This window comes from Mixophyes fleayi, chromosome 6 (assembly GCF_038048845.1).
Source record: "Mixophyes fleayi isolate aMixFle1 chromosome 6, aMixFle1.hap1, whole genome shotgun sequence".
Classification (NCBI taxonomy): domain Eukaryota; kingdom Metazoa; phylum Chordata; class Amphibia; order Anura; family Limnodynastidae; genus Mixophyes; species Mixophyes fleayi.
Window position 1 is genome coordinate 194,315,591 of NC_134407.1, and position 12,971 is coordinate 194,328,561.

The following is a 12,971-nucleotide window of genomic DNA, read 5'->3' on the forward strand; positions in this document are numbered from 1 at the left end:
GTGCTCTCTGAATTGTACATCGTCACTTTATTTTAGTTTCCATAATATCGTAAACCTACATTTGCACCAATCTGTCACCATAAATGAATCTATGTCTGTCACTATCTGTAATACCCGTTATTGTAAAGTGCAATTGTAATAATAAAATCTAAAGATATGTGCAATTCGCTAAAGCATAGAGAACATGTAATGACCTTTGTAGTAACATGGAGACCTTAATACACAAAAGCACATGCAGAAAAAAACGCGCATGCGCAGTACGTACGTCTTTTGTTCTCTCTCTCTCTCTCTCTCTCTCAGTGAATCTCGGCGCTCGGTTCCCTGGTAACAGAGGTCTGAGGGTTTCCTAGCAACAGCATCCCTGTCCCCTAACAACGACGTGCGGCGCGGTGACGTCATCTCGCCCTTACGCCGCTCTCTCCTTAGTAACCGCCCCGGCCGGCGGCAGCTCCTCTCTGTTCTCTTCCGGACAACAATAATGGCGGATACCACGGAGACGGCAGCAGCTCCCTCCTCTCCCGGCGCGGGAGGGCCTCACCCCCCGCCGGGGAGCGACGGCTCCCAGCGGCTCCTCTTCTCACATGACTTGGTATTCGGTAGCTACCGAGGTCACAGCCGTTTCGGCCTGGTGAGGCTCATGCACGGGGAGGACTCGGAGACCGAGGAGGAGGAGGAGGTGGAAGCGGAGGAGGCCGGTGGGGGCCGGAGGAAGGGAGGAGGAGGAGCGGGCGGGGCAGTTCAAGGGAGCCCTGGATCGGACACCGCAGGGGAGGCCAGCAGATTCGGCCCACTCAGGAGGGGCTACGTGCGGGTGCAGTGGTACCCGGAGGGGATCAGGCAGGATGTCAAGGAGACCAAGGTAATGGGCCACACTGGGGGTTCTGTGACTACTCTGTGCCTAATTCTGGATAAATAAACCATCATCATCATCACCATTTATTTATATAGCGCCACTAATTCTGCAGCGCTGTACAGAGAACTCACTCACATCAGTACCTGCCCCATTGGAGCTTACAGTCTAAAACCTGGGCATGTAGCAGGTCCTTCTTATTAATGTGGGTTGGAGAGACATAGGAGTGTAAGGGCTGTAAAAAGATTACATTGACAGCTATGCTGAAGGTTTGGCTATGTATTAATAGGGTTGGAGCAACCTGTGCTAAAGAGGTTCTCGGCAAATATTGGGCAATATAAATAATAATTCAATCATAGTAGCGTAGGGTTGAAGCAAATAAAGAGGGCTGCCTTTTTTTGGGAGGCCTAGTACGGTTAGATGCTAAAGCCAGATAAGTCATAGTAAGAAGATCATCATCATCACCATTTATTTATATAGCACCACTGATTCCGCAGCACTGTACAAAGAACTCACTCACATCAGTCCCTGCCCCCATTGGAGCTTACAGTCTAAATTTCCTAACACACACACAGACAAACTAGGGTCAATTTGATAGCAGCCAATTAATCTACTAGTATGTTTTTTGAGAAGATGATTTGTTTCATACTATATGTTACAAAAGATTGGAACGTGGAGTGCTTAGTTATGTAGAGACACTTGGCCTTGGGTCTGTTTAAAAATTCTTCTGCATTGGGACTCTTCTTTGCCAGCATTTCATTTATCTGCATTTAGCTTGGGGCTTTCAGGGTATTTCCATTAATAAGTACATAATCACGTCATCTGTTTCCATTAGTGCCAGAAACTCTAGAAAGCCTATTCCCTTGGCCACCCCATTCTCGTCGTCCTGTTTTACCATGGTGTTTTATTTCAGGCAATATAAACGTATTTTGTATGATGCATGTTAGAACAATTCCACTATTTTTACATTGTCTTTCTTTCACTTGCACATTTCAGAAAAAGGGGTTTAATCAATAAAACTCATACAGCCGAGTTACTGCAAATGACATTTGCTGGGATTTTAAGATACAATTAGCAGAGAAAAAAAAAAATCCCAGGGGTCAGTGCTGCTTATTTGGCTCAAGAATTAAACCCATTTAGTTTTGCATGGCATTGTAGGGCAGTTTACATATAATTGATGTGGTACACACCCTTTCCACCAAAGTAGACTTGGTTTAAAGGATAAACATGACAGAAAAAGCAGACCTAAAGTAAGGGTGTGTAAGTAGCTGACAAATTTGTTCATGGAAAAGTGACAGATGGAATAGAATCCAATTTAGGCCCTTGGATGTTTTTCAGCAAAAGGCCCTAATAGATATTTCTGCTGAATGTACAGTTTGTATTGTTGTAAGGACAACATTGATTTATTCACAGTAATATGTATAGATTAATAAGAAAAGAATCATGATTAGTAATGAAAATATGTATTGTCATATGTTCTCCCTAATACCTTTTAAAGGCCCAGCCACTGTTTTGTTTTAATTATAGCTTGACTATTACATATTTGGTAGGTCTAAATGCTCTCCTTTATTTAGATCATCACCATTTATTTATGATTTAGATAATTTTCTTCTAGGTGGATGTTGCTTTAATTGCTGGAAAGTCTTAGGATTTGTATAGAGTGCCCTGGCTTACAGAAGTGAACTGGTTAATAGAATGGGTGGGGAATAACCGTACATTGCAGTGTACACAAGTCACGTGGGTGTGCAGAAAGCAACACATCAATATGAAAGCAATAGCCCCACATCATCCCTCCTGCATCTGTCAGTTTAGCCAAGCTCGGTTTTAAGTGACCTCATCCCTGATCTCTTCTCGTAGGTCATCAAGAGGTCAGAAGAGAGTATTCGTCATGTTGCTATATTTAATAATGGATAAATTATGCATTTTAGATCCATTTACTACAAAGTGTAAAATCTACATTGATGTTCCGAGGGTAAGGGTTTCGGCGGCGTACATATGATAAAATACAAAAATAAGCGCACCATTTCTATAAATAGACTAACAAATCTCAATTAGCCTATAAAGGTAATTTTGTGGCACTTATAAGCATTTGTATCTTGATTGTCTTGAAATGCCTTTGTTCAAAGCTTTTCGTCTTGAACAGTACGACTAAGCATTCATCCCCCACCTTCAAGTGGCGGATAGTGGTGGCCCATCAATATCTAAATCTCAGGGGGCCGTTAACAATAATAATAAAAAAAAAAGGTGTATATAGAGTTGGCTGGTACTAGTTTGTTTTACTAGGCCATCTCTTGTTAATCAGAAACCCTTGCCACACAGTAATTTAGTAATTTGCAGTGTCATCCTTTTTATATCAAAGGCATGTTAAGTATTTATAGCCAATTTTTGCTATTTCTTAAAATTAACTTTATTTAATAGGTTTTCCATGCAAACATCTTGGTTTATTTTCTTTTGCTGATTTAAGGAGAACTGTGACTTTTATGTCAAAGACAATGCAGCAAAGTTTAACCAAGGGGGAGTGGCAGGAAATCACTAGACTGCAGTGTTCTATAACCCACTGTTATAAACCTTTGTTGTTGGTGATCTTGCCTTTAAATCTGGATTTCTTAATTAACAAGTTGCTGTTGTATTTTTTTTATATCAACAATGGTTGCACTTCTAATAGTGTTTTAAAGAGCTGTCATTTGAAGTTTCATGATTCCCAAGCTTGGTATGGTATGTGGGAGGAGGGATCCCTGGGCTAAATACTATGTCATATATTCTAGTCGATTGAATGAATAGGCAAAAATGTGCTTGCATTAGACAGCGCCATCATCTTCTGCACTGCTGTACACTCATGCAAGGGTATAGTATCAATTACATTTAATTAGAACAGTTACACAACATGGGGATGCAATATAAACGGGACACCTACTGAAAAGAGCTTACATTCTAAAGGAAATTGGTTTGTGGCTCGTGGAAGGTTAGTTGTATTTGTCCTATTTCTATGTAGAGTTATCTACGTGGATCTGTAGAGACGAGTGCAGGGAGTATACCCTCCTCTGATGCAGTTTGTCTGCATTGTGTCCTAGGAGCATTCTGGCAGGCAGCCCATAAGTTCAGCTACAGCAGCACTAATGTTTCACACCACAGGAATCGAATCTGTTACTAATGCTGTCAGCAGTTCCAGAGAGAACCAGCCAGAGAATGCAACAGAACTCACCTTTTGTTAAATGCCCAAATAGTTGTTGTTTTTTTTGTTTAGCAGCCCTTTGTCTGTGCTGTATCCCAGGTCACATTAGCAGATGACTGTAAAGTCAGGCTTTGAGATCTCCATAGATTACTATAGAAACTGTATGTGAAGTACCCATTAGGATTCCCTTCCTAAAGCTGGGTACACACTACAGAATTTTCCACCAACTTTTAATGCTGAGCGATTTTACATGCGATCGATGTTCCGATCGCTCGGTCCATGGACTGCATACACACTAGCCTTGTTTAGGATGATAAAGGGAAGAGCGGACGTCCCTTTAGCAACTTTTTACAGCCATGTTGTCGTGAGTAATGACTAATTTCGTACTCACTGTTGTGGATCGATCGAAAGTTTATACACACTACACAGCGGAAACGAGATTGGAACGAAAATATTAAACGGTACGACCAACCAAATGAGTAGGGATGTGCACCGGCCACTTTTGGTGTCTCGTGTTTTGTGTTTTGGATTCGGATTTGCTTGAGGTTTTGGGTTCGGATTTGTTTTGCAAAACACCTGACAAAAGGTTTTGGTTCGGATTTAAGGTTTTGGATTCGGATTTATTTTAAATAAAAAGCATAAAAAGTGCTAAAAACCAGTTTTGTGTTTTTTTGTTTTTCTTTTACTCCTACGCTATTATTAACCTCAATAACATTCAATAACAGTCATTTACACTAATTTCCAGTCTATTCTGAACACCTCACAATATTGATTTTAGGCCAAAAGGTTGCACCGAGGTAGCTTGAGCACATAATGCCAAAAAAAGAGGTACAAGATGGAATTGTTCTGGGCCCTCCCTCCCACTCCTCGCGACATTCGCCGCGAGACTTGGACGACAGAGCCTCGTTTTCATTTTTTTGCCCGCCGCAAATATCCAACCAGTGCTCGGATCCCGTTCGGATCCGCACTGTTCGGGTGGGCTCATCTCTACAAATGAGGCGACAATCGTCCATTTGGGCAGACTTTCGACCATCGTGTCACTGCACACACTGACCTGACTTTTGAACGAGCGGTCGTATGTCGGCTGATTGAGCCGATTATTGGATGAAAACCGTGTAGTGTGTACCCAGCTTAAGGGACAATATGCTCCAATATGGTTTTGTACTGACAGTCCTGCATTCTCTGTACTGTACAACTCATTGGCCCTTCTCCAGTTACCGTCTGCTCTAATACTATGGTCTCACTGTGGTCACTTTCCCTATTTTGTAGGTACGTTTTCCGAAATATATTTTTTCACTGCAAAATAATTGAAAGCGAATTTTAATTGTTGATATTAAAAATTCTCACAATTGTATTTTATATAGGGGTTCTCTCTAAGAACAAGGCTGCTCATATGTGAGAGATGTTTTGCTTAAAATTGATTGTTCGGTGAAACGCGCAGTCTACCGAATGTGAGAATGTTAGCACCTGAGCAGCACAATCTTTAATGACAACCTCCTGTTATATTATTGTATACATTTTTACGTAAATGTTATTTAAATAACTTTTAATTAAGTTTTGGCAATTGAAAAATAATGGAGGAGGGAAGGATAGATATATATATATATATATAATTTGCGTGGATTAACGTGGATCCACTAAATATTTTATTAAAACAGAGAAAAGAAAAATGACTTTTCATATACCAGCTGTAATAATAATTAATTTTTTTTGTATTTAGCTAAAACTGGAGGACCGGTCATTGGTGCCCAGAGATGTTGTACATCGCATGAGTGCGAAGGTGGGAACCGTGCGTCATTACAATTCTTCTGCTCCATTTGATGAATCTCTGATCATGTCAATTTGTTGTTGATCTTTAACAGGACAGTCAGTGTGGCACAGTCATAGACGTGAACATAGACTGTATGGTGAAGGTGGTGGGAACCAACTGCTTCCTTCATCCAGTCAACAGCAAGGAACTGCAGCACATATGGGTGAGATGTCATTAATTTATACAGTGTTGTGTTACTACTTCATCTGCAAGAGGCCTAGCAACAATCGCCTTTTAAAGGGTACCATGAGCTTTCTGTCTACGTTCGCGATTCTGAATTATGATCTACACTTTCTACTATTTTTGTCTTCCCAATGACATGATAGACTGGCCACTAAGTGGCTCTGCTGTATGTATTTGACCTTTCCCATTACCCTTGCTAGTAATATTACATTGCTCACGTTATGCCATAGGCAATGAGACAAGATGTACTTTTGTCCCATTGAACATTTATAAAATGTACTTCTAAAATATGCTGATAATTCTAATTATTTTCCTTATCCCATGTTTCGCTTTTTGACACCATTACAAGACGTTTATATTGACTGTGGTCTCCAAACTGGCTGCTCTGAGTCTGATCTCTAGTTTTGCCTTTTTCAGCCGATCATGTACGGAGATTACATTGCTTATGACTGCTGGCTGGGTAAAGTTTATGACCTGAAGAACCAGGTTATCCTAAAGCTGTCTAACGGAGCCAGGTACACAAATTCTATCCAGTGTTTACAGAATGCTATATTCCTGCAGCGAGATAGAAAACAACCTTCATTTGCATTATTTGTTTGTCATGCTAGAAGAGTACTGCTAATTGTTACTTTTCATGATCTGGCTAAATACTCACATTATTTTCTTCCTTCCTGTTGCAGGTGTTCCATGAGCACAGAGGATGCTTCTAAATTATATGATGTCTGTCCCCACGCCAGTGATTCGGTAATAATCTTATTAATAGAATCCAGCAACAAAGCCTGTACTGTACTTAGGCACAGTTTCATTCCATTATCATTGCAGGTGGCAGTTCTTTACTGACAGAAGTGCTGAGTGAAGGCTAGCCTTCTTTTTAAGTGGCAATATAGACAATAAATAAATGTTGATCTTTAGTAGAGTGGTTAAAGGAAAGTGCTACTTGTGAGCATACCCGTGTCAAGGTGACCTCTGGGACCCTGACATTTACCTTATGGTCCATTCGTTGCATCATCTTGTGCATTTTAGCGTTGCAGGATATGAGGCAGTATGAACGGTTCAAATGGTATAAAAGATAGAAGGCAATGCTTGATTGGACATCAATGTAATCAGTTGGAATTATTCCTAGCACCTCCATTCCTTAAGAGACTGCAGGGTACAGAAACTTGGAGGTCTCCATTTGATTTCACCTTTCCTATAATCTGGTGATAAGCACATTTTAAAAAAAAAAGTCTACAATTTGATTGCTTATGCTCAGTAGTCTGTCACTTTTCACACTACTGTAAAACAGTAAGCTGCTTTGTCATGTGTTCATAGCCTAGCTAGCCTGAGCCAGGCTATTTAACCCATTGGAAAAAGAGCTATCACGGGTATTCATGTAGGGAGACGGTGACCCTGAACACTCAGTGAGTCTAAGACCATAATGAAGATAGAAGCTTAATGTGTTTTTGCATTGTTGATTATCTTATATGATGGCCATCTAGGGTGCCATGCTTATCACTTTCTTTTTTTATTATAAGGGCCTGTTTTTTGATGACTCTTATGGGTTCTACCCTGGCCAAGTGCTTATTGGTCCCTCCAAAGTCTTTTCAAATGTACAGTGGCTGTCTGGGGTGAAACCGGTCCTGAGCGCCAAAAGCAAATTCCGCGTGGGTGTAGAAGAGGTGAGCGCTGTGTAGGACATAATCTTCTTTGCCAGTTTGTATTTTAGCCCACAAATCCGTTATCTCTAAAATGTCTAATGATTTGTGTTGCTAGCTCTGTAGTGCCTTCACTTTTCTTACTGTCTACTAATGTACACCTCCCCACCCACCACATCCTCCATACTTTCATCTTCTCACTATATCCTTCTGTTGTGCTCCATCCAGGTACAAGTAACAGAGCTGAGAGTAAACTGGATTACAAAAAGCTTTTGTCTTGGGGGTACAGACTCAATGGACCCTCCATCCTCTATTATAACCCAAGAAACTTTGCACAAGTGAGTAAGCCACTAGCGTGTGTGTCACATCTGAAACATCCAACTCTTCTATTGCCCCCTCCTATGTTTCAATTCATGAAAATCACTTTAACATAGCCAGTCTTTACAACTGTGTTCACCTGTTGCCTTTTAATACATCATAATGCATGTTTATCTTTTATTTACGGTAGCTCTGAATCTGACTACACCCCACCCCCCCCCCCTCCCAAATTATCATCTGCACAATCCTGTTTAATTAAACATTTATACTAGTTCGATAAGAGTCAGAGGATGAACTGTAGGTGGGCAACCAGTGTCTTCAAGTAGCTTTCTACTTTCTATTCTACTGATCACCCGCTTTACCAAGCTGTTTACTGTACAGCCTGGATATATGCTGTATGGCACACCTATTCACATATCTATCTCATTAAATGATAACCACCTTATTCTCATCCGTTAGTGTCTCATTCCTTTAAACAGAACCATGTTACAATGCAAGAGGTGCAAACTAGTTTTCTGTTTTGCACATAAGTTAAATACTGACTGTTTTTTCATGTAGCACACAACTATCAACTTTAAATTTCAGTGTACAAATAAGCTATCAAGTATTTGTGTGCTACATGAAAAAACAGTCAGTATTTAACTTATGTGCAAAACAGAAAACTAGTTTGCACCCCTTGCATTGTAACATGGTTTTGTCCAGGAGACTGAAATAAGATACCTCTTGATTTAAGATCCTTAATGAATCAGGCCTCAGATCCTTCCAACCTGTTAATAAGGCACACAGTGTTTTGTTTCCATATTGATGGCATACATTGCTGTTTCTCTGCTGTAATCTTGGAATCTAATGCTTCCCAAATCTAGACTTTGTGGGCTCATGATATGTAAAGCCCAGTCTTGTGGAATGGCAGAATACAGATACATATATTTGTGTTAAGATTGTGTCCTGGTTTCATAACGTGTGTCACGTTGAATGATTTCTATGTCCCTGTCTTTGTCTTGTCTCAGGGTAAAGAGACTGGGTTCATTTGATCACACACAGAGGCAGCTGGGAGAGAGGTGTCTTTATATCTTTCCAACCATGGTGGAGCCTACAAAAATCTTGTGTGAAAGCCTTGAGAAGAGCTGTCTACTCGGGGAAGTGACAGGCGTCAAAAAGGTATGGAGAACCTTAAGCCAACCTTTCGTGTTCTGTTAGCATCTATAGGGTCCTTGTTAGCCATTAGCTTGACTATTGGTGACACAGACAGTAGGGGTTAGCTTTGCCCCGGTAATGTAATGGTTTATACTGGAAACAAGCAGATGTGGGTGAGGAGGGGCACAGATTTAATGATGTGGTTGTCCTAAAGGTGACAGCCCATTTAAAAATGACCTCTTTGTGGAGTAAACACTGGTTGAGCATCCTTTAAAGTACCTTGATTCCCTGTGAGGTACTTTTCTGTCTTGAATTGCATAGAACTAATGATGCCACTGGAAGGTAAAGCTTTTTCTACAGATCTGACAGAAGAATTACGATCAGTTACACTCTGTTATTTTCATGCCACAGTTAATCGGACTTGGGACCTATGCTCCAATGTTCAGAATACCTGAGCAGGTGGTTTCCAGGAGGAAAAGAGAATATGAAAGTGAATTTCAAATCCATAAACTTGCTTCCCATACCATCTGTCTCTGTCTGAAAACCTCTTTCCATTCCAACTCTCTCCTTCAGGGTCTTAACCTCGGCAGATGCTGTATTAAGTAATTATCATTTCTCCCTCCAATGCTCTGACTGTTGTGACATCTCCATCTGCCCCCAGTTTGATGCTGAAGACTTAAACATGATTTTGTACGTCACTTATAGCTGCTTTCCCAAGAATTCCCTTTTTTGTTGATGGGCTCCCATGTTTCCTGCCTTGCCTAGTGGTAAACTGGGGGAGTTTATAGAGAGGAGGAGGTTCTTCAGTTTTCTAGTGCTCTGCCTCCTAGTGGTGGGGACTTGTACGTGTCTCCTGATACCATAAATCCATTTCTTCCAAGTGTATGTACAGAATCCCTTTGCCAACAGGAAACCATGACAATTCTTACTTCACCTAATAATAAAGAATATAGATGTGCAGTACCTTTTTAGCACTTTTATTTCTTTTTATATGGGGCCTTTCAGTGTGATGCAGGAGACTGATTTTTGCCCCATGGTCAGTTTTTGGACCATACTGTGACATCTCTTTTTCCCGTGAAGGTCCATTATCTTCAGATGAAGACGGTACAGTTCTCATTAACCTTTTATTATAGCTTGTGAGGGTCCAACAAATCTCTTTATCATCTGTAGCACTCAGAAATGTTTTCATGGACAATATGATCTCCTTAGTGAAGGGTTCTCAGGGAAAACTATTGTTGTTTTTGAGCGGCAAGTGGAAATGACTTAATCCAGCCTTTCCAGATGAAGGCAGAGTATCATCAGAAACATTCTTGATTAGAGACTTTGCTATCTGCATTGAAAGCAGCACCAGATGAATGCTCCGGTCAGGCCACAATAGAAGCCACCTGGTTATGCTCAACTACCTATTGCAACCTTGTCCAGCGTAGTAATCTCGCTGCTTTGTGGAGTGGCGATGAGCGCACAGAAGCCCTCCAGACTGTTTTTTACTTTGAGTTGCTTTTTGTTATGGAATGGTGTAGGAGCTCTGAGATCAAGCAAGATGCTTGTTTCTGCTTTTGTAAGACCATCAGCTGGCTTCAGAAGGTAGTTTTTCTTCAGGACTAATCCCACGTTCATCTGTTCTTTATCAATTCTTCATTTTTCTAACGTTGAGCCCATATAATTGGTTCTATCATTACTTCTCTTGTAATATTGTATATACGAGATGTCACAGATTTAGTCAACACCCAGGCAGAAAAGCTTTGCAAGTATTTTTCTTCCTAAATATTCCTCCCTTCCTGTAATGAGTTTGGAGGACACACTGTCTTTATCTCGCAGATGGCTCCAGGAAAAAATATTTGCTTTTTTTTTATGTATTTTTTTTAAACTAATAAGTTTGCAATTTGCATTCTTTTTAAATGAGTAACCTATTTTATTTTTAAGTCTATTTTTTATTTATTTTTTTCTTAAATGAGTTATAGTGATGCATGAGATCAACTCCTTTAAATTGAGATGGCATTTGAAATGCAACTCAAAATCACTCCTGTGTTTTTGTTTTTATTTCAGCAAATGGACAAGTTACAGGAAAAGCTAATTGTGAAAATTATTTCGTGTACTCAAGAGCCTTCCCATCCAGCAGAATTACTAAAAAGAAACTCTGTCACTGCACCAGCATCTGAAGGGACAGAGAAAGGTGCAGAGTGGGATGACGCGACCAGTGACCATGGCAAAGAGCTCAGGAAGGCTTCCAGCTCTGAAGAGTGCTGTGCGCAAGACCAATTGCTTGGCAATGTTCGGGAGATGTTCCAGGATTTGCCACTTCAGGCCAGCGAGCAGGATGCAGATGACGAGGCGGCAGAGGACACCGATGACACCAGCTCTGTGACCTCTTCTGCCAGCTCTACAACTTCCTCAAAAAGTGGCAGTGGGACTGGGCGGAAGAAGAGCATTCCTCTGTCTATACGAAACCTAAAGAGGAAGCACAAAAAGAAGAAAAAGAGCAAGGTGTACAGAGAGTTTAAACCAGGGGACAGGTTTGTAAGTGGGGACTCCCCAAAACTTGTAATTGTTCAGCTATGAAGGCTTGCCCCAATCTGCCCCCATCCCCCTTTGCTTTTTCTCAATTCAGAATTGTTTGTTTAGTCTTATTTTATTTTTTTGTTCAGCAGTATTTCATTTACTGTAATATTTGATTGCATATCTGTTTTATATTATAGACCTTTATATGGGGAAACTGGCAGGTAAAATCTTCCATATTTAGTGGATATATCTGCCAAGCTTTATCAATTGGTCATCTGATTTTGTTCCTATAGATTACTATTTTCAGGCACGTACATCATATGTGAATATAGGTTCCTAATTGTCCGCATTGTCTTCACCATATGAGAGATAGCCTTGTATATTTTCTGAATTCTTGTTTGTACTGGACACCATCTGCAGTTATAAGCAACTTTTTTTTTTTTTCTTTCAAAGTTGATATAGAGCTTCTTGCTACTATTTCCTCTGACAGTAAGCTCTCTCTAGTCCCTTTCCCATTCATATTCATGTCTGTCCTGTGTTGCAGGATAGGTTTGTATATGGTGTGAAGGACTGAAGTGATAGTTTCAAGGTAGCGAACAAAGGAAATGTCTTCATTGTAAAAAGCTTTGAAATCCTATATTTTTGGTAAAGAGCAGAGTAGAAAAGCACAACGATCTCACCCATACCTGGAATTAAGTGTGTGACGAGAGACAGTTTATAGATGGTCTATTTTTATACCCAATGACCATGGCAAGAGGGTACATCCTTGAGATGCACCATTTGATGCCAAGAGTAGCTGAGAGGATACCATTGACTGAGGTTCTAGCTGTCTGGTTAGAGTTCAGAACTTGGATAACTACTGAAAACTCCCTATTTATACTAAATTGACAAAGCGTATCAAACATGGATGTCCAAATAATGAGATAAAAAGCCTTTTCGGTATCTAATGAGGAAAGGAGACTTGTTTGCCTCCTGGGACAAACCCCATTTGATCATTTATTAATCCGTATGGGTAGAGCGTAGTTCAGTCATGCAGCTAAGTCCTTAGCAATAAAGTTTGACATAGTTATTCAGCATGTACATGGGACAGTAACTGACGCATTTGATTTGAAAGCTGCTTACTATTTATGATGCTGTTAAATAAGGTGGGGGATAAAGAACAGAAAGCGGCTTTTAATATGCCATTGAGGCCAGGGGACTTTCCTGCCTTACCTACGGTTCGCTGAACATGATTGGATAGCAGGCGCTGTACCAGAGAATTGTGTGATGTGTCTCTCAGAAATTACGGGGAATTTGAGGCTTGTTTTTAAGTTGTATAAGTTATATTAATATTTCTCAAATTTCCAGATTTATCTGTTGGGGATCATAGGT

The 12,971-nt window shown here is 40.5% G+C and overlaps 1 protein-coding gene across 1 annotated transcript in view; it reads left to right on the forward strand.

The window, feature by feature from the left end:
- Nucleotides 1-419: 419 nt before the first annotated feature.
- Nucleotides 420-12,971, forward strand: part of UBE2O (ubiquitin conjugating enzyme E2 O) — a 36,295-nt gene continuing 23,743 nt past the window's right edge. The window contains exons 1-9 of the mRNA XM_075177767.1: nucleotides 420-859; nucleotides 5,743-5,802; nucleotides 5,885-5,995; nucleotides 6,433-6,530; nucleotides 6,696-6,759; nucleotides 7,530-7,673; nucleotides 7,878-7,987; nucleotides 8,975-9,125; nucleotides 11,148-11,614. Of these exons, the coding sequence (XP_075033868.1) occupies nucleotides 479-859; nucleotides 5,743-5,802; nucleotides 5,885-5,995; nucleotides 6,433-6,530; nucleotides 6,696-6,759; nucleotides 7,530-7,673; nucleotides 7,878-7,987; nucleotides 8,975-9,125; nucleotides 11,148-11,614 (1,586 nt within the window). The 5' untranslated portion in view covers nucleotides 420-478. The remainder of the gene's footprint in view (nucleotides 860-5,742; nucleotides 5,803-5,884; nucleotides 5,996-6,432; nucleotides 6,531-6,695; nucleotides 6,760-7,529; nucleotides 7,674-7,877; nucleotides 7,988-8,974; nucleotides 9,126-11,147; nucleotides 11,615-12,971) is intronic.